This window comes from Pseudorca crassidens, chromosome 14 (assembly GCF_039906515.1).
Source record: "Pseudorca crassidens isolate mPseCra1 chromosome 14, mPseCra1.hap1, whole genome shotgun sequence".
NCBI lineage: Eukaryota > Metazoa > Chordata > Mammalia > Artiodactyla > Delphinidae > Pseudorca > Pseudorca crassidens.
In genome coordinates, this window is record NC_090309.1 from 56,924,233 (window position 1) to 56,947,591 (window position 23,359).

General features: G+C 38.3%; 2 protein-coding genes across 11 annotated transcripts in view; both read right to left on the reverse strand.

Annotated features, from left to right (window-relative positions):
- Positions 1–2,452, reverse strand: part of DYNC2LI1 (dynein cytoplasmic 2 light intermediate chain 1) — a 45,375-nt gene extending 42,923 nt beyond the window's left edge. For all 3 annotated transcript variants that reach the window (XM_067703115.1, XM_067703113.1, XM_067703112.1), the window contains exons 1-2: positions 2,298–2,452; positions 298–415 (exon numbers count right to left, since the gene is read on the reverse strand). In XM_067703115.1, coding sequence (XP_067559216.1) covers positions 298–415; positions 2,298–2,305 — 126 coding nt within the window. In that variant the 5' untranslated portion in view covers positions 2,306–2,452. The remainder of the gene's footprint in view (positions 1–297; positions 416–2,297) is intronic.
- A 3,266-nt stretch (positions 2,453–5,718) lies between these two features.
- Positions 5,719–23,359, reverse strand: part of PLEKHH2 (pleckstrin homology, MyTH4 and FERM domain containing H2) — a 110,101-nt gene continuing 92,460 nt past the window's right edge. For 3 of the 8 annotated variants that reach the window (XM_067703119.1, XM_067703117.1, XM_067703120.1), the window contains 6 exons: positions 18,575–18,716; positions 13,355–13,500; positions 12,179–12,308; positions 11,315–11,401; positions 9,100–9,237; positions 5,719–7,833 (listed from right to left, as the gene is read on the reverse strand). In XM_067703119.1, the coding sequence (XP_067559220.1) occupies positions 7,654–7,833; positions 9,100–9,237; positions 11,315–11,401; positions 12,179–12,308; positions 13,355–13,500; positions 18,575–18,716 (823 nt within the window). In that variant the 3' untranslated portion in view covers positions 5,719–7,653. Of the gene's footprint in view, positions 7,834–9,099; positions 9,238–11,314; positions 11,402–12,178; positions 12,309–13,354; positions 13,501–18,574; positions 18,717–23,359 lie in introns of those variants that run through there. The other 5 variants (XM_067703118.1, XR_010934061.1, XR_010934060.1 and 2 more) reach the window with 5 other exon arrangements.

Consider the following 23,359-nt stretch of genomic DNA (forward strand, 5'->3'; position numbering starts at 1 on the left):
GGGAAAAGATAACTCCTCTGGGCTGTCTAGTCAGAAACACATGCCCCTTCCTCTGGGCTGCTGTGGCCCAGGTCAGGACACACCGCTTGACAAGAAGAGAAAGGCTGGGTGTTAGTCCCTACCCACCTGTGAGCAGGGCCCAACCAGATCCAATGTAACCAGCAGGCCGGAGACTGGTCATCTGGTTAAAGGGTTGAAGTACCTAAATTTTTATCAAAGTATTACAATAAATTTTACCACTGGTTGTTAAATCATTATAATACTTGGGAAAAAAAAAAGTAGGAAAAAATGCATTACCCCGTTTTTACTGCCAATGAAGAAAACAGACTTTTCTCCAGTTTCAACTCCATTGCCTTCACTTCCATTACTTCCCCGTTTTTCCACTTCAGCTCTTGCGATTTCCCAGAGAGTTTCACTATATGAGGCAGAAAACCAAAATTCAGAGAAACAAAAAAGAATCCTTTCAAAAATTTCTTTCCAGCCCAAAGAAAATTTATTTCAGTCAGATTTATAAAACAAATCAACATCATTTGGGGGGGGACAATTTACTGGTAAAACTTCGGAGGATTAGTCATTCTCTTTGTACTAGATTGAAGCAGAAAATGATAAGCAGAGTATTTATTGCCAGGATTTGAGGTTGTCTGATTTGGGGGCTTCCGGGCAAGGCTGAAAGCTGTGTGTGTTAGCGTCTCAGACACACATGAATGTACAATGACTTTTGGAAACGCACAACTTGAAAACCACCAACATCTAGGAAAAGGGGGAATGTGTAAAGCCAGTGTACCACATCATCTTTGCCCCCTGAAAGTTTTTGGCATTGTTTTTTAAATTATATATTTTTTGGCTCAAGATTCCTTTTTTAAAATATAAAAAAGGGGGAAAATCACCTAAAATCACTTTTGAAAATCATCTTTTCATTTACCTCTCTACACACTCATATAATTTTATACAAATAAGATTATATCGTTTTTTTTTAAAGTAAAGCCTAAATGAATTATGGAGTATTGAACTAAAAATACATGAGAAAGATTTGATGTGTTACAAGCTCGAATCTACTACTTTCTTCATAGAGTATGCCAACTTGAGCAAATTACCTAACCTCTCTGGATCCTTCATTGCTTTATTAAGTCAACAAGTATTTCTTGAGCGCCTAATATATGAAAGCTGCTGTGCTAGTCCCCAGGCTTACCTGTTTCTTCACCTCTAAAATGCTGATAAAAAAGAATACCAACATCATAGGATTGCCATGACTGTTCAAATGTGATAATTCATTTAGGTTAGGGCCTGGCCTATACATAATCACCTAAAATCAGTGAGTGTTTATAATCATTATTATTCAAGAACCAGGAATGAAAAAAAGGGGTTAGAAAAGAGCAAAACAGGTGTCCCTAAATGTCTGCACTAAAATTCACACATTTATTTCACAGGTGAGCCCCTAAGAACTCAGTCCGGGCCTGTTTGCTCTTCAATTACACACTATTTCTTCATTATTGTGATTATCTTCTTTCCAAGTTCCCAGCAGAAAAGAGAGGAGGTGTTGTAACCAATTAAACCGTGATGGGAAGCTTAAGGTTCATAAACTCAACAGAGGTCACACCGCCCATCCACCATGTGAGAAAAACAGACTTTCCTGCTCTGTGATGGACTCCAGGACTCATCTCTCCCGATGTCCTTATAAGTCGTTTAGAGAAGGTTTAGGTATGACCTTGACAACAAGCAACTAAAATAGACATCATAGAACTGAAGAGCTAAAATGTATTTGATAGGTGATTAAAATCCCACCCGCACCCCTGCTGCCCGTTTATATATGACCTTACATTCTTCACAGTGCCTTCACAAGTTAGGCTCATTTATTGTTGTCGTGAACTCCTGCACCCGGAGCCGAGGTCCCTGAGGAAGTGGCTTGTGGTCTGGTTCACCGCCTGAAACTGTTCCTAGAACATTCCCTAACCCTCGAGAAACTCTTATTGAAAAAGTGAATAATTGGAGTTGAATGATCTTTCAAAATCTCTTAACTTTTCCACCTGGGGAACTTTTCTACTTGCTTTCGGCAGAATCCACACTCTCAAGGATAGTGCCTACGGATCCTTGACCAACAAGACAGGAATTGCAAAGAGGACGAACTCACAATTTTCTTCCACCAACGGGTCCCGCGAGGATCTCCTCTCCCCAAATATACCCGCAGCGGCCTCTCCCTCCACCCCTCCCCCATCTCCACCCCTTCCTGGCTGGGCTGGGAAAGAAGGGAGGCTCTCGAGGGGAGCATAAGCCAGGCGCAAGCAGGGTTGCAGGGATACCTGGGCATCGTGGCTCGGCCGCCCCACTGTCGTGATCTCCGCGTAGGGTCCAGCCTAGAATCAGCGGGACCGCGAGCTCTGCGCGAGGCCGGCTTAGTGCTGGCTCGTGGGTTGCTATGGTAGCGACGTCACCAGTAAAGGTTGCGTATAGAAGAGGGGCATCATGGGAAATGTAGTTTTCGGCGTTCTTTGCGAGCGTCTCAGCTTCATCCGTTAGGGTGGGAGAGAGAGGCGACAAGTGGTAATAAATCTGGGACCTAAAAACTCTGGGCTGGAAGGGTTCTTTTATTTTAAAAGTATTCTACTGAGTACCGACTATTTATATGCCAGGGGTCTCTCTCTCTTCAATTACTTTTCTCTCCCCAATAGCAGTGAATTGAGAATGGAGAACGAAACAATCTCCTGAGCTGTTTTCTAGTGATTTACTAGAGGCAAAGAATATTTACGATTTTAGTATTTTCCAACTCTCTGCTTGTTTGGTTGTTTCAGGTTTTATGCAATAGCACATCATTTATTAATAAGTTAATAAAGCAAATGCATCTCCATAATACTTCATTTACTTTATCTCCAAATCAATAAAAAACATTATTACTATATGACATATACAACTAATTATAATAACCCAAAGGAAGCCAGAGATATAAGCTATTGCAGAGAGGTACAAACAATTTATATTAGAACAAGTGACTAATTATGCCTCAAGGAGTTGGTGAAACATTCATGGCAGTGACAGTATTTGATCTGTTTTGATTGACTGAAGGAGAAACTGTTCCTCTACTGTTCTGCCATTTGGCTTAGTCTCTATGTTGTAATGTTCAAGAATGTGGGCTTTGGAATAAGACAAACTTAGATCGAAGTCGGGACTCAGTCAAACTAGCTAAGTTGCCACATTGCCACAATGGAAAATAAGTCAATTTCTCTGAGCCTTAGTGTCCGATCCTGTAAAGCAGGGGAAAATTATGAGTTTTAAATGAGATAAATACATGTAAAACATAACTTACGTGTGTCTGAAACATTATAAGTGCTTAATACTTGTTATTATGGTGACGTAAGCTGCTGATCAGCAACTTTGAAGAAAGAAACACAAGGAAATGAAGCAGATGGTTCATAGGAAATAAAAGGCATTCACTTCAGATAAAATCTTTGGGGACAAAATTCTCCCAACACGTAGGTGCATTTTGGAGACATAGGAGACTACAGTTGCACATAGGAAGGGAAGTAATGGACTTCAATGGAGAAAGGATGGTAGCAAGTGAGGCTGATACATCCATCATTGAATCAGCATTGCCTATAAACTCACAAACTGATGTGGGACAAATTGTAATGAATTGCAATGATTTGGGTTCTGGAACTTTAGAATCCCTTTGCATGTTAGTTGGGAAGCCATATTGATATGGACAATAATGGCAGCTAACATTTTGCCAGGTGTTTTCTGTGGACTAGGCACAGTACTAGCATTTTAAAGTATAATGATTTGGGTAACTGGGATATGTGGTTGAAGGAGGGAGCCTGGTAACCAGGAAGGTGAAGGTTATCTGCCTGGGCCCTAATCACCAGCACTAATTCAGGAGTGATTCAGTTGATTCACCTTGATCTGATTAAGCAGGTGAGTTCTCTTTTCTACCCTTATGCCTCCTGAGGCTTCAAACTTGGACGAAGAAAGTGACTTTCCTGGGTAGATGAAAATTGTTCTCAAGGTAAAATATACAAAGATTTGAGCTCATCTTCTGAATCAGCCCAAGAAGTCTCACAGATTTCAATGGTGGTGATGGAGGAGGAGACAGTTTTATGCTGCTTCCTGGATGAAACGAACAACAGTGCAAAAGGATAAAGGTGTGTGCAGAGTATATTTGGGGATCTGTGAATAGTTTGGGGTGGAAGCATATAAAGTGCCTGGTGGGGCTAAGGTGGGAGAGCAAACTGGACAGGTAGATTGAGCTACAGTGAAGGATCTTGCAGTCTGGATTTAACTGTGTTGGCGATGAGAAACCAAATAAGATTTCAAATAGGGGTGTGCCATGACTAGACCTAAGTTTCAATGAGATAATTTTCTGCAGCTATGTGAGGGATGCTTTGGAGTCTAGAAGTCCATACGGAGGCTATTAACAATAGCCCAGAAAGTGAGAGTTTTTATATTTTTTCCTTGTTTTCAAAGTTACATGAGCTTATTGTAGAAAAAAATAGTATACAGAAAAAACTAAGAGGGTATAATAAGCAAATACCAGGAGTAACAACTATTAAACATTTTGATGTATTTTATTCCAATCTTTTTTCTCACAGAATTGAGATTTTACTGTAAAGTTTGTTAACATTCTGATTTTAACATGTATTTTCCCATATCAATTTTTTAAAAACCCATAATAAACATAGCTTTGATGGCTACATAAGGTTCCACTATATAGATTTTTAATAATTTACTGAAGCATTCTCCTAATATGAGTGTTTGAGGTTAAACACCTAACATGAGTTGGGCCAGTCAGAGTCCTTTTCTGGAAATTTTCAAACAAGAATTAGGAGAATCAAGTCATTCCTTCTCTGGAGGAAACTGGCATATTTCCTGCTAAATGAAGTACTCTTGTGGCAATAAAATCCCTTTTTTCCTTTAGGAAAAAGAGAATAGGGGGAAATGTGAGAGGAGATGCGGTCCCTGCATGAACCAGTTAGCAGAAAAGCTTCTCCACCTTATTAGTCCTGCTACTCACTTTTGCTTCCTCACTCTCCATATTCCCAAAGCCTTTGCTCCCCTGGAATCAGCCCAGAGACTCTGCAGTGACGTCCAAATTCCATGACAGCTAGGAGGTGGGTGGATGGGTGAAATGTGTTCTCGGCATCTCAGGACTACTTAAAGCCTTTTTTTAGAGAAATATGGTTATCCATGGTGGTTAATTCTTCAGGATTATACTTCAGTACAATTATGGGTTACAAGTGTTGTTACAGGAACCTGACTACCATGTATTTTTTTCCTATGGAAAAAATGTCCAAACAACCACTGATAAACACATTTTTCAAGCAAATACTTTATAAGTTGTGACTAACTTTTCTTGTAAATTGAGAGTTAAATTCATTTCTAAGCTATGGCAGTATTTGACTTTAAGGACACACACAGAAATCTAGAGCATTCAAAATAAAATTTTAGACACAGTCCAATCAACTTACCTATAAGGAGCTTATTATGAAATCATGGGAGAACCCCATGACTTATACATATTGTATATGTGTCAATATGCGTACATACATATGAAACTTACAATTTGCCAAAACAGCTTCCTTTTATAAGGATAAAACAAAGCAACACAGAAGACAAAGCATGAGTGCAAGAGAAGGAGGTAATAACTACCATTTTCACTAGTAGTACACCTCAGCTTTGACAATGAAAACATTAGGTATTTCTTGAAGATTATTCAAAAGATAATGCTTGAAATGGGTTTTGTAAATCATTTATTATGATTGAAAGGGAAGAAAATGATAGGAGACAAATATTACAATTAAACATGTAACATTATTCTCTTGTAACCAATCATAATAACATACTTTGAATTTTTTAAATGGCTATATAAAAGTAATTTCCCAGAAAATAAAATTTTCACATCATCAGTTACAGAAAATTGATTTCTTTCCATCAAAATATTTTATCTCTGCTCTATCAAAAATAAATGCCAAGTCTAGGGTACTACCATTTAAGCTAAGTCTTCACTACTTGTTTAAATTAGATTTTCGGGGGGCTTACCAGATGGTGAACTAACTATTGCCTGAGAATAAAGTCCTCACACATATGTAACAGCTCTGCCAAGCCTGTGGTTCACCGACTAATGATTATTAAATGGTTTTCTGGGAACTCAGAAACTACTGTATCCCCGCCAAAAGGCTCCTGAGAGTCATCTCAAACTGGTAACCCATTTATTCTCAGAAATTAATTTGCTTACCCAGTGAGTGGTTGTGGTTCAAAAGATTTAGGAGAAATAGTAAATGGCAATCTATTTCTATGGTTTTTTTTTTTTTACCTTTGTCATTACCAATAAAGCAAAATCTTACTTGATCAGTATGCTTCTTGGCTCTGTCCTTTCGAAGGACGCTAACATGGGATGGAGCATTTTTAAAAGGCTTATAGTGAGAACAGTACATTGCCATAGGGAGAAAGCAGCAAAAAAGAAAACATGAAGGCTCTGCCAACAAATTAATTCAGCAGCTAACTTTTTTTTTCCAATTGGTTAAAAAAAATACCATACACAGAGTGATAAATACACGTCCAAAATATAAAATATTCTACACATAAATAAAATTAAGTATACTCATGATTACTATTTCAATTAAACACTTTTGCAATATAATTTTCATGTCTTATCACAGTTTCATTTTTATCATGAATAATAAGTATTTTGACACAAACCGGAATGTACTGATCACTTACGTAACCTAGTAAAGTAATACGTTTCTAGACTCTTTCACCTAAAAATTTACCTCCTTTGACAGAAGAGTTACTTTCTCTTTCCTTTTAAAAAATATTTTTGGGAATTTATTTTTAAACTATAATTAAAAAGGACTGTATGAGGAAAAGCTTTAAGAATGGTCTTTGTTTTCATAGATATTATTATTTAACAAAGCAAGGTCAAGAGGACCCAGCACTAATGCAATGAAATGTGGGCAATATTCCAGTGAACTTGGGTTATGTTGACAGCCAAAGAATGTCAGAAATCACTGTCTCATTTTAAGTTTCACACTCCAGTGATCTGAAAAAGTGACAGGGTACACTTTCTAAAACCACATAGGAGGTTCTGGTTACCTAGCTCCTGTTTTCTCACACAATGATTCATAGGGCCAGAAGACTTACTGCACTTGCTCTAAAATTTACCCTTCAACACCACCCTGCAGCTGTTTCTTAAACTGTATACTCTACTTCTTTCTAAACACCATATCATTAATTAAAAGCACATTTAATTACAGTACTTAATTTTTTGGCAATGAGCATTGCCAAATAATCAACTGGTTTGCCAAATGAGAGTTTGGAAAAACTCCCTTGAATCTCACTTTCTGAAGATTGTTAGAATATTTTTTTTAAAAAGAGAAAAAAGCCTTGATGTGTCTGATGGCAAAGGAGAAGGTGATGGAAAAAAATGACAAATTCTAACCCAGTTAAGCTAAGAGAAAATCAGCACGTGGGAAAATCTGTGTTTAGGTCTTATTACTAGCATTCATTTGCATATTTATGAATCAAATGAAAGAGAGTAACCCTCATTATTTTTAAAGAATGGACCACTACTGTGTGTGTGCCATGCTGCCAGGATGTAAATGAACTTATTTGGAGCCGAGGCAGCCATTGGTTAGAGAACAGGGAGTGAATGTTCAGGTCCCTGAGCTTTCAGAGTAAAGTGGGGCCTTTGGTTGGTCTGCTTGACAGAAGGGGCTGGCTTCCCATCACCCTGGCTTGAGGACCCTGGGTCCGAGCTGAGAGCAGCGCTGGAGCAGAGAGGTGGTGAACCACCTTCTGCTGATAGAAGTTGTTCATGTAGCTGGCGATCAAAAGAGTGATTTCAAGAATCTAAAACAAGAAAAATGGAATTGTTATTCTCCTGAGAAGTTCTCATCACTTCCAAAAGAGAGTGAAGGGTTGGCCATGGGTGGTCTCCATCTGCAAGTACCCAGGCTACCAGATTTCCCTTTTAACCAGATCGAGCAATGCAGTACAGTTGATCCTTGAACAACACAGGGGTTAGGGGCCCCAACACTCTAAGCAGTCAAAAATCCATGCATAACTTTACAGTGCCCCTCTGTAGCCACGGTTCCTCTGTATGCGCAGTTCTACATCCATGGATTCAACCAACCATGGATCGTGTAGTAATGTAGTATTTACTACTGAAAAAAAATCCATGTGTAAGTGGACCCGTGCAGTTCATACCCATGTTGTTCAAGAGTCAACTGTACTTACATGTTCAGCACCATCAAGGCACTGACCTATTTTCCCATTACTTAAACCAGCAGAAAGTGATACTTCAAAAAAAAAAATCAAATTTAGTGGCAACATTAGAAAATGTGACAGTAGTACAATTCTACCAGTTATCCTAAAGCCACATTTGTGAATACATGAATAAGAAATTCAGTTTATTATATCAACTCTTTAAACTAAAGCACTGAGTGTACCATGATCTTCTACACTTACAGACTTCACTTAAGTATAGATTTAATTAAGAAACATATATGTCATTTTTTAAAGTTTCAAATTCTAAAACAGTAGTCTCTTTTAGTTGAGAATTTTAAGACAAAGTCTTCGAAAAATTAAATTCTCATTCTTTTTCCTAAAATCAGAGTTACATGTTAGAATGCAGCCCTTTTATTTACTGCTTTTATTTAGAGACATTAAAACTACATAGTTTGCTAAAAATAGTAAAGAAACAAGTATGCCTTAATTTTAAAACCTCACTCTTCTCAATAATGAGTCTATAAAGTGAATTACTACAAGTACGTAAGGTAATGTACTACAAGTACATAAAGTACCTGACAATAACAACTTATGCCAGGACCACTTATTTTGAACTTTCTGTATACCAGGCACTGGGCTATAAATACTTTACAATTCCTTCATTTTATTCTTAATCCAGGAAAAAAAAAGATAGCATCATAGCATCATACCATTTTTTAGATGAAGAAACCAAGGTTTAGAAAGATAAGGTAAGCCAGAATTTGGACCTATGGTTGTTTGATTGTAAGTAGAGTCTGTTTTCCCATGAGGAACTTATTCTTTGTACAATATATGTTTTCGTATGAAAAAAACTAGCATAAAAAAGTTAGCATAAAGCCTTCTACTCACCTTGGGTTTTGCCATGGCAAAAAGTAATTTCTCTGTTGGTTTGTCCTTTGAATGTGCATTGTTAATGACTATCATAAAATCATCTTGATAACCTCCAAAGGTCATTAGACTCTTGTACACATAGCTGATTATTAACCTCTTCAAAGAGAAATAAAAGTAAGTATGTTATACAATCTTTATTTTCAAAGAAAGATGAGAGATGATTAATAACATGTATCTCCATTAAAATGATGATGTGGTCAACCACTGCAGATGGAAAATATGTTTTAAAAATTCCATAAAGTTCCAAAAAGCAAAACTTGAACTTGCTGTGCACCAGCAACTATTTACATAGCATTTACACTGTATTTGTCCTTAAGATTTCTATCTGTCTATCTATCTATCTATCTATCTATCTATCTGGTTGAACCATATGAAACTGATTCTTTTTAAGGTTAAAAAAAGGTCAAATATTGGCAAATCCACATAGTTCACCCTGATATATAAACTTCGATATGTGTAAACATAAACAGTATCACGCATACTACTTTTTTTTTAACATTCTGCTTCTTTTAACTTAACATGTTATGAACATCCTTCCATGACAACAAATGTACTTGTATAACATTTTAAATGATTTTATAGACATTTATTTGGATTTTATAGACACATAGACATTATTTAACTAATCTCCTATTGAAGAATATTTAAGTTTTTTTATTTGTTACTATCTTAAACAATATTCCAATGAATATTTTGGGACATATTTCATAATACACATAGCCTAATTATTTCTTTGGTTATAAACCTCAACAGCTAAAATTACTATCTCAAAAAAGTAAATCTTTCCAAACTCAAAAAGGTTATACCCATTTACATTCCCAGCATTACAGTCTTGCTAACACAGGATATCATTATTCTTTTGAAGCTCTGCCAATCTGATTGGTGAAAAGTAGAATCTCACTGTATTAAACTGAATTTATTTGCTTGATGGTGAGATTAACATTTAAAAATACATTTATTGAACATTAGTATTTCTTCTGTGAATTGCCTCAGCCCATTTGTCTATTGGTGTGTTCATCATTTCCTTACTGTTTGAAAAAACATCCACATTCATAAAGGATACCAACCCTTCATCATACATGCAGCAAATATTTTTTCCCAATGTGTTACTAAAACAATTTAAATAATATAAGTCAAAGATGTACAGCCTAAAAGGAAAGGAATCTGCGTATCTAATGATCAGCTTGCAAGATTCTGAGCAGACCATCCCAGCAGTGAACACCTCTAGTGCTGCAGGCTGGCAATGTCTACTTCCTGACCTGTATGTCCATCTCCCGGGACCTAGGAACTGGTTTACTTAGCTAAGGTAACTCAATACTTGTGTACTACTTCTGTTGACTTTAAGTCACTGACTTTATAATCTATCTTCAGATTATCTATTCAAGAACTAAAAGGCATTCAGGAAACATAAATGCCTTCAAAAAAGTTTTTCAGCAATTATAAGGAGAAACAGTTAACTATAACACTAAAGGATAACCTCGTTTACGAGAAATTCTCAGTGATCCTGACTATAGCCACAAGTAGGAGAGCCCACTACACCTACCAGGTGAATTTAGCAATCCTTGCCTACCAGGTTAAAAAAAAAAAAAAAAAAAAAGAACAAAAATTTTAAAAGTACTCTGATACATATAAAATATGATAGAAAATAAAGTAAATTTCAGATAAATAAATGAGTAAATAGAAATCACAGTCTGATTTTATATTTAATCATGTAAAAAGCTCTAAGATACTGTCTACGTACAAATGAACTGGTAATTGATATTATGGGATAGTATAGAAATTGTTATAGAAGGCTTCGTGAAACTGAACTTAAAACTTTGGTAACTGAAGTTTCTACCTAAATGTTATCTTCAACAGTTGCATTTTACACAGGAAGCAATCTTCCAAACACAATAAATGAACAGTCATTTTACAAATACAACCATGATTGCAATTTAGTCATGGTATCTTAATATTTTTCTCATATACAATATATAACCTGTCTAATCTTGATTTAAAAGATTAAATTGTAACCATAGTTATATTTGTAAAATGACTATTCATTATATAGTATTAGGCAGACTGTTTTCTGTGTATGAGAAAAGTCAGATAAAGATATCATTACCTTCTGTTTACAGTACACTGAGCAATGGAAATAGTTGACTCAATGCAGAACTTAAGGATTTAATCTTACCATGGAGTTGTATTCTAAGATGCTTAAACCATCCTCATGTATAGCCAGCCACATGAAAGTACTTCCAAGTGATGATGGGGTTATGGGCTAAAGAGGTGAAAATACACTACATAATAAATGCTAAGCAAAATTACAGAAATAATTTTCAGTGTAAATGCAATGCAGCATTTGCAATAACACAACAACATCTTGTTATTAAAAATCTCACCTGGGGAGCAGGCAGTGTGGTATAATGGAAAGAGGAGTGAATTAGCAGACCTGGGTTTGAGACTCAGATCTGCCATTTATTAACGTGTGCATTTGGACAGGCCTCTTAAGCTAACCCCCAGCAGGTTTCATCTCTCCTTCTTCAGTGTTCCTCCATCACTCTGTTCATGTCACCCTTAACCATATTCTCCACACAGTAGTTGTTTCCAGGCCTATTGCAATACTGGTTGTGAGTTCCTGGAAGTGTGAGTACAACCTATCTGAAACCATGCGCTGATGTATCCCTAGAGCTTAGCTCAATGTTTGGCAAACAGAATTCATAAATACTAAATGAATGAGCAAATGAGTGAGAGAGTAAATGAGTGAATGGATGAATGAATAAAAAGAAGAAAGCAGAGCTCAGCTGTTGTCTTCAGTCTAATGATTAAGCCTACTGAGTGTAAGAAATGATTTACGGTATGGGGAAGTGGAACGGAAGGGAAAAGACAGAGACGCTAATGGCTTTCCTTCCCTTTCCTTAGTGTCCCTTCATGGTTTTCTTTAAATTGTTAGAAATTTCCTTATTTTCTTTTAAAAAGCCAAATGTACTAAACCTGGGGTTACTCAGGTTATCACTTTATATTTTACTGAACTGAATAACCCCCCATTCTTTCTTACTTTTGCAAGAAACAATTTGGCACCAAAGAATGGCCACTTCCTGGCTACTGTCAGATAGATTCGCACACAATCAGCAGCACTGTGTCCCCGGAGGGCCATCCATCTGGTTGACAGTCGCTGGCAAAGCTGCCTAAAAAAAGAAAAGAACAAACACAAAAGAAAAACACATAAATAGTGTATGATCCTCCCAAGATAAAGCTCTCCTTGAGCCGATCCTAAGCACCCCCGGGAGACATACTCACAACCTAGGTGAAACTGTTGTTTTGTGAGTCCCATCTCACCACTGTCTACCCCTTGTCCTTTTTGTAGCATTCCTTCCACCAAATTCTCCTACGGTTAGTGCTCTCAGTATGTATGACCTAAGTTCCCCGCTCCCCACCCCCTTTAGGTAAAATTTTAAAATCTGATAAGCTAACATCAAACCGCATAAATTAGTTTAAAGGGGAATAACTTTCATTTTTAAAGAAAAGTACAAGAAGTCAAGACTGAAGAATGAATCCCCAACAGTGGAATTTTAGGTGCTACCACTCCTGGTTTGGAGACATGCTAGCTGCAGGGGAAACCTCTTAAACAAAAGTACAAAGGCAGACACTTATTCTACACAGACAACAGACTGATCTCAAATGTTTCTGTTTTGGAAAAATTCATGGTGAATTGGATTTGCCTCTATTTTTGAATCTACAGCTTTTCTTTATATGGTCTCAAAAATCAAAACTTCAAATTAGTTCAGTTTAATTAAAATTTTATATTATAATAAAACATCTTGTGTAAAAAGATAGTTTATTTTTATTCCAATTTGTTTATAATGGAATACCCTAAGAGATAAAAATTTTTTGGTAAACACTTAATATAATTAAACATCTTATTAGCCAATTTTTTCCTTTTCTTTATTAGCACGATTAATTTGGACAAGAATGAATAAGGTCAAATGAAAAGTAGATCTTCTAAATTAAGGTAGATTTTTTTCTCATTAAAAAAAGTTTAAATCTAGATACTACAGTTTCTAGGCACATCTTAAATAAAAAGAACTATAACCTCCTGGTATTCAACAGTACTTAAAAAATCCTGAGAAAATTGTTATGTACAATTTTTTTCATCTTTAAAATTTGAACAGAAAAATGTCACTGAAAAACTAGTGTGCATCTGCCTTTTCATGAGTTACAAATAGTTCTTTACCTTAACTGTTCTTCAGAAGAGTCATCTCTATACCTTTTAGGATAAAATTTCTCTATGAGTTGTTTTATAGTTTGATTTGCTTTGCACTGACTAGTAACATGCCCTGCTGGAGTAGAAAAAGGTCTTTCAAAATCTCCAATCTCCACCTAAGTGGAAACCCAAAAAAGAGAAAATACAGGATATTAAAAAAGAATTTTAAGATAGAAAATTAGTTTCTTTTTTCTAAACATTCTTTATAACATACAATATATAAATCTATTTGTCATGATTGTGTGATTATGGAATTTATAATCATATATAAATACTATTATTCAAATTTAAATTTCATTTGAAGTCTAATTATGAAAATAATCTATAATTTAAACATTCCAGTTTCATTTCTACATTAATCACTCTAGGTTAATATCTGGTAGTATTTGCTAAAGGTCACTTACTCTACCATTCCTGTTAACAGCACCAGATAATTTTTCATTTTTAAGGTACCATTTTGGTTGATAATAGTAAGGCAAAATAGAACTTAGAAGTGAAAAATTAAAAACTTATAAAGCTATGAAAAATCTTTAAATAGTATTACTTGGACTTTTTCAGGATCTCTACCGAACATCCTGGGAGCAAGTACTATTTTCTCATTACTTTCTTCCTAGATTTTCTCCATAAATGTTACTGTATTCATCCCCTCAATCTATTATTCTGTCATTTCTGGAAATAAAGCCCTTCATTCCCCCTTTTGCCTGAATGAAACAATGTTCAATCCTTACTTCCATTAACAGGCTACACAGATGCCATCCTCTACCAACCCATCCAACCACTCACCCATCCATCTCTCCATCTACTCTCCCACTCATTCATTCACCCAAACCTATACTGAGTCCCTGTTATATGCCAGGCACTGTGCTAATTTATATGAGAAAGAAAAAAGCTGAACATAGTTCCTATCCTCAAAGAGTTTACTGTCTAGTAGGGGAGACTGAAGAATAAATAAATACTTGTGAAAATCTGTGTTAAATGCTTTGTATAGGGTACCAAAGAGGGCTCAACAAGTGAGATGGGGTGGGGGACATACTGAACATCCACATCCTTACCTAGAGTACTCCCCGGCAAGCAGATGGAGGGTTCCATCAAGACTGGGATGGTCTTACAGAAAGCCCTGGGTCTCCATCTCAAAAGGGCCCTCTGCCTTCAAGTAAGCTGTTAGCACCACCAGCCTCTGAGATTCTGACCCCTGTGACCTCCCTTATCTAGTTCTTAATCTGACCAGCTACTGTCTAAATTCCTCAGCTGAGCTTTGCCCTTAGCGTCTATTCTTATGACTTTCTAGTTTCCTTGACCTGGTCCCTTACTTGATGGTTTCTTGGCTTGGCTTTGCTGTTCAGTTTTTTCACCCTCATCTCCTATCTAGTCAGGTATCATCTTAATTTCCTCACACCAAATAAAAGTTGTCCACCTGCTCTTCTCCTTCCCCCAGAGCAAGCTTTTCATTGTCCCCACCTATCACCAGGCAGTACTCAGCACATCTAGCTGTGAACCCTTAGACCAGGATTTAACCTCTAAGGATATGGCAGTTGGACAAACAATAGTTACAAACATAGAGGCCACTTAAGGCAAGCTTGGCTGTTAGGGAACCCTGTAGTGGGATATTCAAACTCAGGGTGTCCCTCTCTGGCTCCTGGCATACTGTGTGGCACAGAATGAGCACAATTAATGTTTGGAGAATCAACTCCAAATGTTTGGAGAATCAACTCAGATAATCCCCAATATGCCTCACATCAACATGACCCCTTACCAGACACCATGTACAGCAATCAGAACATCAGCTCCAAGAATTTCCTGATTAAGACAGAGAATATCAACAAGGCCCTATAGATATGCAAATCTACAACAGAAATAACTATTTTCTTCTACAGACCTCAGATTTCCTTAGCATATTTCATTTATCTTCACAAAAACTGCTCTGAGGAAGAGACCAGAGGTATTATTTAATTTTCCTTTTGTAGATGGAGAAATTATACTTTTTAGTTAGTAATATGCTCAGAATTTTCTAGGTATATGGTTTTACCTTTCTACCCCTTCTGAAAATTCATCTAAAAAATATTAGAAGTGTGTATCTCCAAAGGATATGATAATTTTTCTTGGAGAAGCTTTCCCCAGAAAATTAAAAAGTAAGAAGATGAACTTATTAAATTTTAGCAAAAATAAGAGTGATTTTAACAGAGCATCTGTGCCTTTAGAGAACCAAAGCCTAGAATGGCATGTGATAGGAAATCATTCCTAATTCTATCACCAAGAAAAAATGTGACCTAGTTCTCATTTCTTCAGCTTTTTATCACTTGCAAAAAGGGAACACTCAGTGTAGCACTGAACGCTTTAAAGTCTGGATGACCATAAAATTGTTATGAAAGTAAACTAAATTATTAACTAGTCATTCATCCAAGAACATTTATGGAGAATGGACCGTGTATAAGGCACTGTGCTAGATACAAACATGAACAGAGAGAGCCCTTGCTCTCAGGAAGGCCGCAGTCAGTGGTGCAAAGCAGAAACAAATAACTAATAATAAACCACTGGGGTCAGGACAGTAATAGATACATGCAGGGCATTACAGAAACCCCAAGAGGAACATTTAACCCAACCAGGCAGAATTCAAGAAGGTTTTCCTGGAATGAGTGACCCCTAAGATGAAAATTAAAGGATAAGCTGAAGTTCACAGGTAGAGGCATGGGAGTAGACGTGTTCCAAGCAGAGGAGACAAGTAAAGTTTAAGAGGTGAGAATAAGTGAATCATATACAACTCAGGACCATAAAGTTCAAGGTAGAGAGTATTAAAAGATAAGGCTGGAGAGGCAGGCAGAGTTTAGATCATGACAGTCCCTCCATGTAAGGAGAATGACACAGCTAGATCCACATTTTTGCTGTATCTCCATTCCAGTTACTGTATATTACTGCTGCCTGACAAACCACCACGGCAGTTTCTAGGCCCAGACCTTAGAAAATGGCAGCTTCCACATCTTGTCTCTTCCGGGACAGCTCTTGCCACCCCACCACCATTCTGTGAGGAAGCACAAGCAACCACTTTAAGAGGCCACGAGTAGGTCTTCTGGCTGACATTCCCCAGCAGAAGATCCAAGTAAGAGCTGGCATCAGCCCCAAGACGTGTGAGTGAATGAGCCTGCAGATGATGCCAGCCCTCAGCTGTAGAGTCACAACCAGTCTACAAGCTATGCCAGCTGATGCCATATGAAGCAGAGACAAGCTGCCCTTATACATCCCTGCCCAAACTGTCCTTTTGAGCCGAGTCTTGGAGTCATTTGCCATGCAGCAATAGGTAATTGGAACAATCTCTCTAGATTCTGCATGGAGAATAGAAGTGTGTGTGGGACCAGACCAGAGAAAAACACATTACTTAGAAGCCTGATGCAGGAGAGCAGGCAGGATGTGATGATGGTCTGAACCATAGCAATGGTGGTCAGCATGGAGAGGAGGGAACAGAGTTAAAATGGGCAGGGCACATTTTAACTGGGGGAAAGGGAGAGAGGGAGGGCAGAGTCAATGATGATTCCTGGATTTGAAGCTTGCTTGGCGGACTGAATGGAGGCAGTGAATAAGCAAAATGTGAAGGAAAAGAAGGGAAGATGATTAGTTCCCGATATGTTGGATTTAAGGAGCCCATGAAAGAAATATGAGCTGGAGAGAAAAGATTTGGGAATCATCAGCACAGGTGGTAGATAAAATTAAGAGAATGAGTAAGATGTCCTGGGATGGTACGTAGAGTGAGTGAGTGAGAAGACTGAAAACCCGGGGGAATCTAAGCCAACGACACATCATTTTCCCTTAAGTAACCTGTGCAAAGACCCAGATGGGGTAGAGACTGTGGGTTGTCTCTTATGACCATTCTCTCCTTCTTTCTGAATAATAAAAACCTTGAATTTAGCTGGGCTCACTGCTGCCCAGCTAAGACCACATTCTCCAGTCTCTCTTGTAGGTTGGCAAGGTTGTGTGACTTAAGTTTTGACAGAGAAACATAAATAGAAGCATTCTGTGTAACTGCTGGGAAGTTTCTCAAAAGCAGGAGGGCATGCCCTTCTTCAGTCCTTCCTCCATTATGATGCCTGGAACATTGATGTAATGGCTGGAGCTCTGGCAGACCTCCAGGACCGTGAAGATGACAGCAGAATGGAGGGCAGGATAAAGCCTATGCCCCTAATGCCTGTAGAGGTGCCAGCATGCCTATCTCTCGCTGGGGAGGGGCAGATTTCCCCTTCCACATCCCTCTAGAGTTCTCTTAGCTGGTCTAATAATGAAACTGACACAAGACAGATTAACAGGAGAAAAAAAACCAATTGAACGCACAGAGGTCTCATAGAAATGGGACCCCTGAAATGACCAAAGCAGGCTGTTTATACATCATTTTTAGACAAAGAAACAATTATTTATGAAGATTTAACAAAACAAAGGGGTTTGTGCTTGGGATAGCAGATTAGTGAAGAAGCAACAAAGTTTGTTTATACAGCTTTCTTAGCCTTGAATTCCCTAACTCTGTTGACAAGGATGCTTTTTATCCTCCTGGTAGAGGGAGGATACATTCACATGGGAAGATTTATTTCCTGCTTTTAAGGGAAAAGAGGGAGGTCAGAGTGTTTTTAAAATATATATCATTTTTTTTCACCAGCTGTTTCTCAAGTAACTTTAATTAAAAATAATCAATATGCCACTGAGGCATATTTGGGGGCACACTGCCCTGGGCCCCAACACTCTCCATATGAGAGACAAATAACACTTCCATTTTAACTGTCATTATTAATTTGCATGCGTGTGTAGTTTACAGCCAACCGAACTTAATTGATACAATAGGTAAATAAAAGAAAGTGCTTTAGCTTTTTAGAAGACTGATCCTATTTGACTACTGAATGATTTTAGCATGGCAACCGCAACCCCACAGTTCAACACTCAAACTCCTTTATTAAATGCAAAGCCTAGTGGGATATTTTCAAGAGATTAAGAAACTAGGTTCCCTTTATGGAATATTGTCTCATTCTACATCACCGCAATTGTCAGCAATGGGAGTCAGGCTGCAATTATAATGCCTGTAATTTTTAAGGTGTTAATCACAGCAAATTGAATTTAAAGAATTACGAAAGGTATATTGTTTTACTACATTTAATTCAGTGGAGAAATTAGTATTTTATCATTACAAAACATCGCTCTATATAACACGGAAGTTACCTGAGCTAAAAGAGCTGCCATTTCTAACGCCAGGTCTCTGTTCAGAGGAAAAAGTCCATTTACTATTTGATCATTTGTCTGATACATTAACAGCAGCTTTTCTCTATCAGTCTCTCCACGAGCTTGCATTGAGAAATACAGTCTGTAAAAAAAGAGGAAATTTTTCATTAAATGATCTACTTACAAAGGAAAAAAGTAAAGAGAAATCCAGAGGACTGATATGGGGCTGCTCTAACAATAGTTCTCTCAATGATACAAACTTAGACCATTACTATCGGTTAATGACCTCTATTTCTATTCTTTATAACGTTTATCAGCAAACTGAGGAAAAACTGCTTTGAAGTTGAGGCTGATGGATGCTTCTATGCTACCTTTATGCCCTGAAATACCTTAATACCTTAGATGTTACTGAGGAAGGACCTCAGACACCAGTGGGCTGTATAAACCCAGTTTTCAAAACACCCATGATCTTTCCTAAACACCTTGGACACACCAGGAAATAGAAAATGAAGGTTTCAATTCAAAATCAACATCGAATGGTCAAGTGGGGCAGTTTTCTCTGGGAATCTAAAAGATAATATTTGCACATTTAAATGTTTTGACTTTTTTATGCCACATTCTGATAAACAGCCTTAGGATCTCAAAAATAGTTTACATGTTATCATTATTATTTGTTGAAACATGACATGACTTTTGTTCGCCTAGGTTTTCCTCAATTCAGTGACCCTCTATGTTTAATCACTGTGCTGTTTCTTGGTATGTGAGGCTTCTGGGGCTCTGATTCCAGGCTGCAGGGCAGGCACAGAGCACTGTAAACACTGTAAATGCCGTGACAGTGGTGTGGGTAAGCAGCCCCGTGACATACCTTAATATTGTCATGACAACACAGTGGCAGGAAAACAGAGATTTAGATCTGGCATTTGTTAAGTGTGTGCTCAATTAGCTATAACCGGATTTCCAGCCTTTTTTCCCCTATCCACTTGATGATAGGGAGAGGACACCCTATCATCAGTTACGGAATCTTTCGTGGTAATTACCTCAAATAGCAAGGAATGAGAGGGCAGCAGGTCAGAATCTTGGGGGAAGCACGGGGGATGTACTTTGAAAAGCTATTCCTCCCCATGGTTCTGATTATTCTTTCCGTTCACGCCAGCTTAAGAATCACTGGCCTGGGCCATCATTCAGAGTGGTTTCTTTTTCTTTTTTTTTTTTTTTTTGTGGTACGCAGGCCTCTCACTGCTGTGGCCTCTCCCGCTGTGGAGCACAGGCTCCGGACGCACAGGCTCAGCGGCCATGGCTCACGGGCCCAGCCGCTCCGCGGCATGTGGGATCTTCCCGGACCAGGGCACGAACCCGCATCCCCTGCATTGGCAGGCGGACTCTCAACCACTGCGTCACCAGGGAAGCCCCAGAGTGGTTTCTTGATAAAATAATTATCTGTGACTGCATGATGGCAAATTGTTAACTGGTAGGAGAATATGGCTGGGCAACAGAAATAGTTTCTAAATTCAAAATGGTGTTAGCAAAGGGATATAAAATAAAGAGAATAAAGTTTAAGATGAAAGCCCTCCCTTTCTGGCATGTGAATGTTTTTGTACTTAGCTTATTTTCTCCACTTGAAGTTAAGAACTATGTCTTATTCATCACTATAATGCACTAGGGTTTTTTTAGCTAAGTGTTAACCATTGGAAGGTTCTTAGTAAAAGTTTGAATTGGTAATACAGCTAGGAGGGAAAAAAGAACCTGTAGTTCAAATGGCTACAGGCAAGAAGAGCTAAAGTGCATTTTCTATCATTTCTGGCATGCCAATAAGACTGCACCTGGGAAGGGAAAATGAAGCACTATAGGCACAAAGGAGAAAAACAATTCCAGACACACATATAGGAACACAACCTGTAGGAATCATAGGCTCAAGCCCCTAATGGAACAGTTTGGGCTCCAACAGCTATACAGGGATTTGGAGAGAATGTGAAGAGGAACTAAAGAGTCACAAAAATGATCCGGAAGTCAGAAAATCAAATCCATGGATCTTGAATAGGAAAGGTGCCGGGGTTACATGATCTGAGTCTCTCCCAATATGACCAGCTTCCAGCTGCTCTCCAATCCTAAAGGGGCCTGAAACAGAGAAAGGGGCTTCTGTCACAGCAGGGAGGGCACACGTTGGAAGGCTGGGGCATTCCCAAATGCCCACCTCCTCACTTGACATCCAGGAAGCTGAACACTGTGGGATGGAAATCATGTCACTATGTGGACCAGTATCAGCAAACACACTGCTCCAAGTTCAGCAGAGCTCTCGGCACTGCTGGGTAATCCTTTTGCTCGCCTCCAACCGGCTCCATATTTCAGTCCTCAGAGCATTTATTTCCTACTGTTGCCTTTCTCATCATCATGTAAACTTACTGAGGAAGCAGCCTGCCTTCACTCTCCATTTACCTTCCTTCCTTCCTCTGTCCACCATGGTCTGCTAATAACACTACGAAATCTGCAATTGTGACGCCCCTTCCCTGTTCTCCTCCGGCCTCTATGGCTACCACAAGTCCTGTGGTCAGAAGTCACCACTGTGAGAAGCCTCTCTGTTCACACAACAGACATGCTATATTCACAACAAGAGGGGTATCTACTATGTGTTAGGCTCTGATCCAAGTGCTTTACATTTGCCAACATTTAGTCCCTCAGGCAACCCTAAAGGTAGGTACTGTTTTCATCTCCACTTCACGTAGAGGGGACTTGAGGCACAGAGATGGTGAGTGACTTGTTCAAGGTCACAGAGTGAGTGGGGGAGCCAGGATTCTAACCCGGCAGTTTCTCTCCAGAGCCCATGTCCTTCACTACTCTGCTATACTGTCACTGTTACAGCATTAATCACATTGCTAAGAATTCATGTCTGTCTCTCCCTATAAACTGTAAGATTTCTAGAGGGTAGGAAAATTCTATTCACCTTTGAATCTCTAGGGCTTCAACAAGGCCTGGCACTGGCAGACACTGGATAGATGTTTACGGCATGAATGGATAAATGAATGGTGGTGAGAATTGTTACACATGGAAACTATTTGCCAAAAAACCCCTGAAAAATCCCTTCTGTAGCCTTGGGTAAATGAGTTAACTCTCTAAAGCTTCAGTTTCCTCATCTATAAGATGGAGATTAATGATAACACCTACCTAGAGGTGTTGTTAGGATTAAATGAGATGACGCATATAAACAGCTCAGCATAGGGCCTGGCATGTGGTAAGTGCTCAATAAATATTGGTGGCAGTTATTATTATTACTATTATGATGATGATGAGCCTTCTCTAGAGGTCTTTAGAATCATAAGAGTCTCTTCATACTAGAATTTTTTTTTTTTTTTTGGTGTGAACACAGCTGGAAGAAATGGCATACACTAGGTGACCTATGAAGAGGCTTCTTGGCTTAGGATCCAATGGATATCGGCGCTCTTACAGTCAGCTAAAGGTGGCAGAGATGGGAATGTTAAACTATGTTCCAGAAAACAATAACAAAGAATTATTGAAAATAATCTTTCGTTTCAAAGAGGGGAGAAGGAAGAGTTGTTCTCTGTAGAGAAAGACCCTTGCCAGTTTTGTTTTGTTAAAAACATGCTTTGATTTTGCAATTTCAAATAGACAGTAAGAAACCAAATTAAATAAGTGGCTTAAATATGAATAGAATTTATTTTATTTTATTTTATTTTTTTTTAAACATCTTTATTGGAGCATAATTGCTTTACAATGGTATGTTAGTTTCAGCTTCACAACAAAATGAATCAGTTATATATATACATATGTTCCCATATCTCTTCCCGCTTGCGTCACCCTCCCTCCCACCCTCCCTATCCCACCCCTCCAGGCGGTCACACAGCACCGAGCTGATCTCCCTGTGCTATGCGGCTGCTTCCCACTAGCTATCTACCTTACGTTTGGTAGTGTATACATGTCCATGCCTCTTTATTGCTTTGTCACCGTTTACCCTACCCCCTCCCCATAGCCTCAAGTCCATTCTCTAGTAAGTCTGTGTCTTTATTCCTGTTTCACCCCTAGGTTTTTCATGACATTTTTTTTTTCTTAAATTCCATATATATGTGTTAGCATACGGTATTTGTCTCTCTCTTTCTGACTAACTTCACTCTGTATGACAGACTCTAGGTCTATCCACCTCATTACAAATAGCTCAATTTCGTCTCTTTTTATGGCTGAGTAATACTCCATTGTATATATGTGCCACATCTTCTTTATCCATTCATCCGATGATGGACACTTAGGTTGTTTCCATCTCTGGGCTATTGTAAATAGAGCTGCAATGAACATTTTGGTACATGACTCTTTTTGAATTATGGTTTTCTCAGGGTATATGCCCAGTAGTGGGATTGCTGGGTCATATGGTAGTTCTATTTGTAGCTTTTTAAGGAACCTCCATACTGTTCTCCACAGTGGCTGTATCAATTTACATTCCCACCAACAGTGTAAGAGGGTTCCCTTTTCTCCACACCCTCTCCAGCATTTATTGTTTCTAGATTTTTTGATGATGGCCATTCTGACTGGTGTGAGATGATATCTCATTGTAGTTTTGATTTGCATTTCTCTAATGATTAGTGATGTTGAGCATTCTTTCATGTGTTTGTTGGCACTCTGTATATCTTCTTTGGAGAAATGTCTATTTAGGTCTTCTGCCCATTTTTGGATTGGGTTGTTTATTCTTTTGTTATTAAGCTGCATGAGCTGCTTATAAATTTTGGAGATTAATCCTTTGTCAGTTGCTTCATTTGCAAATATTTTCTCCCATTCTGAGGG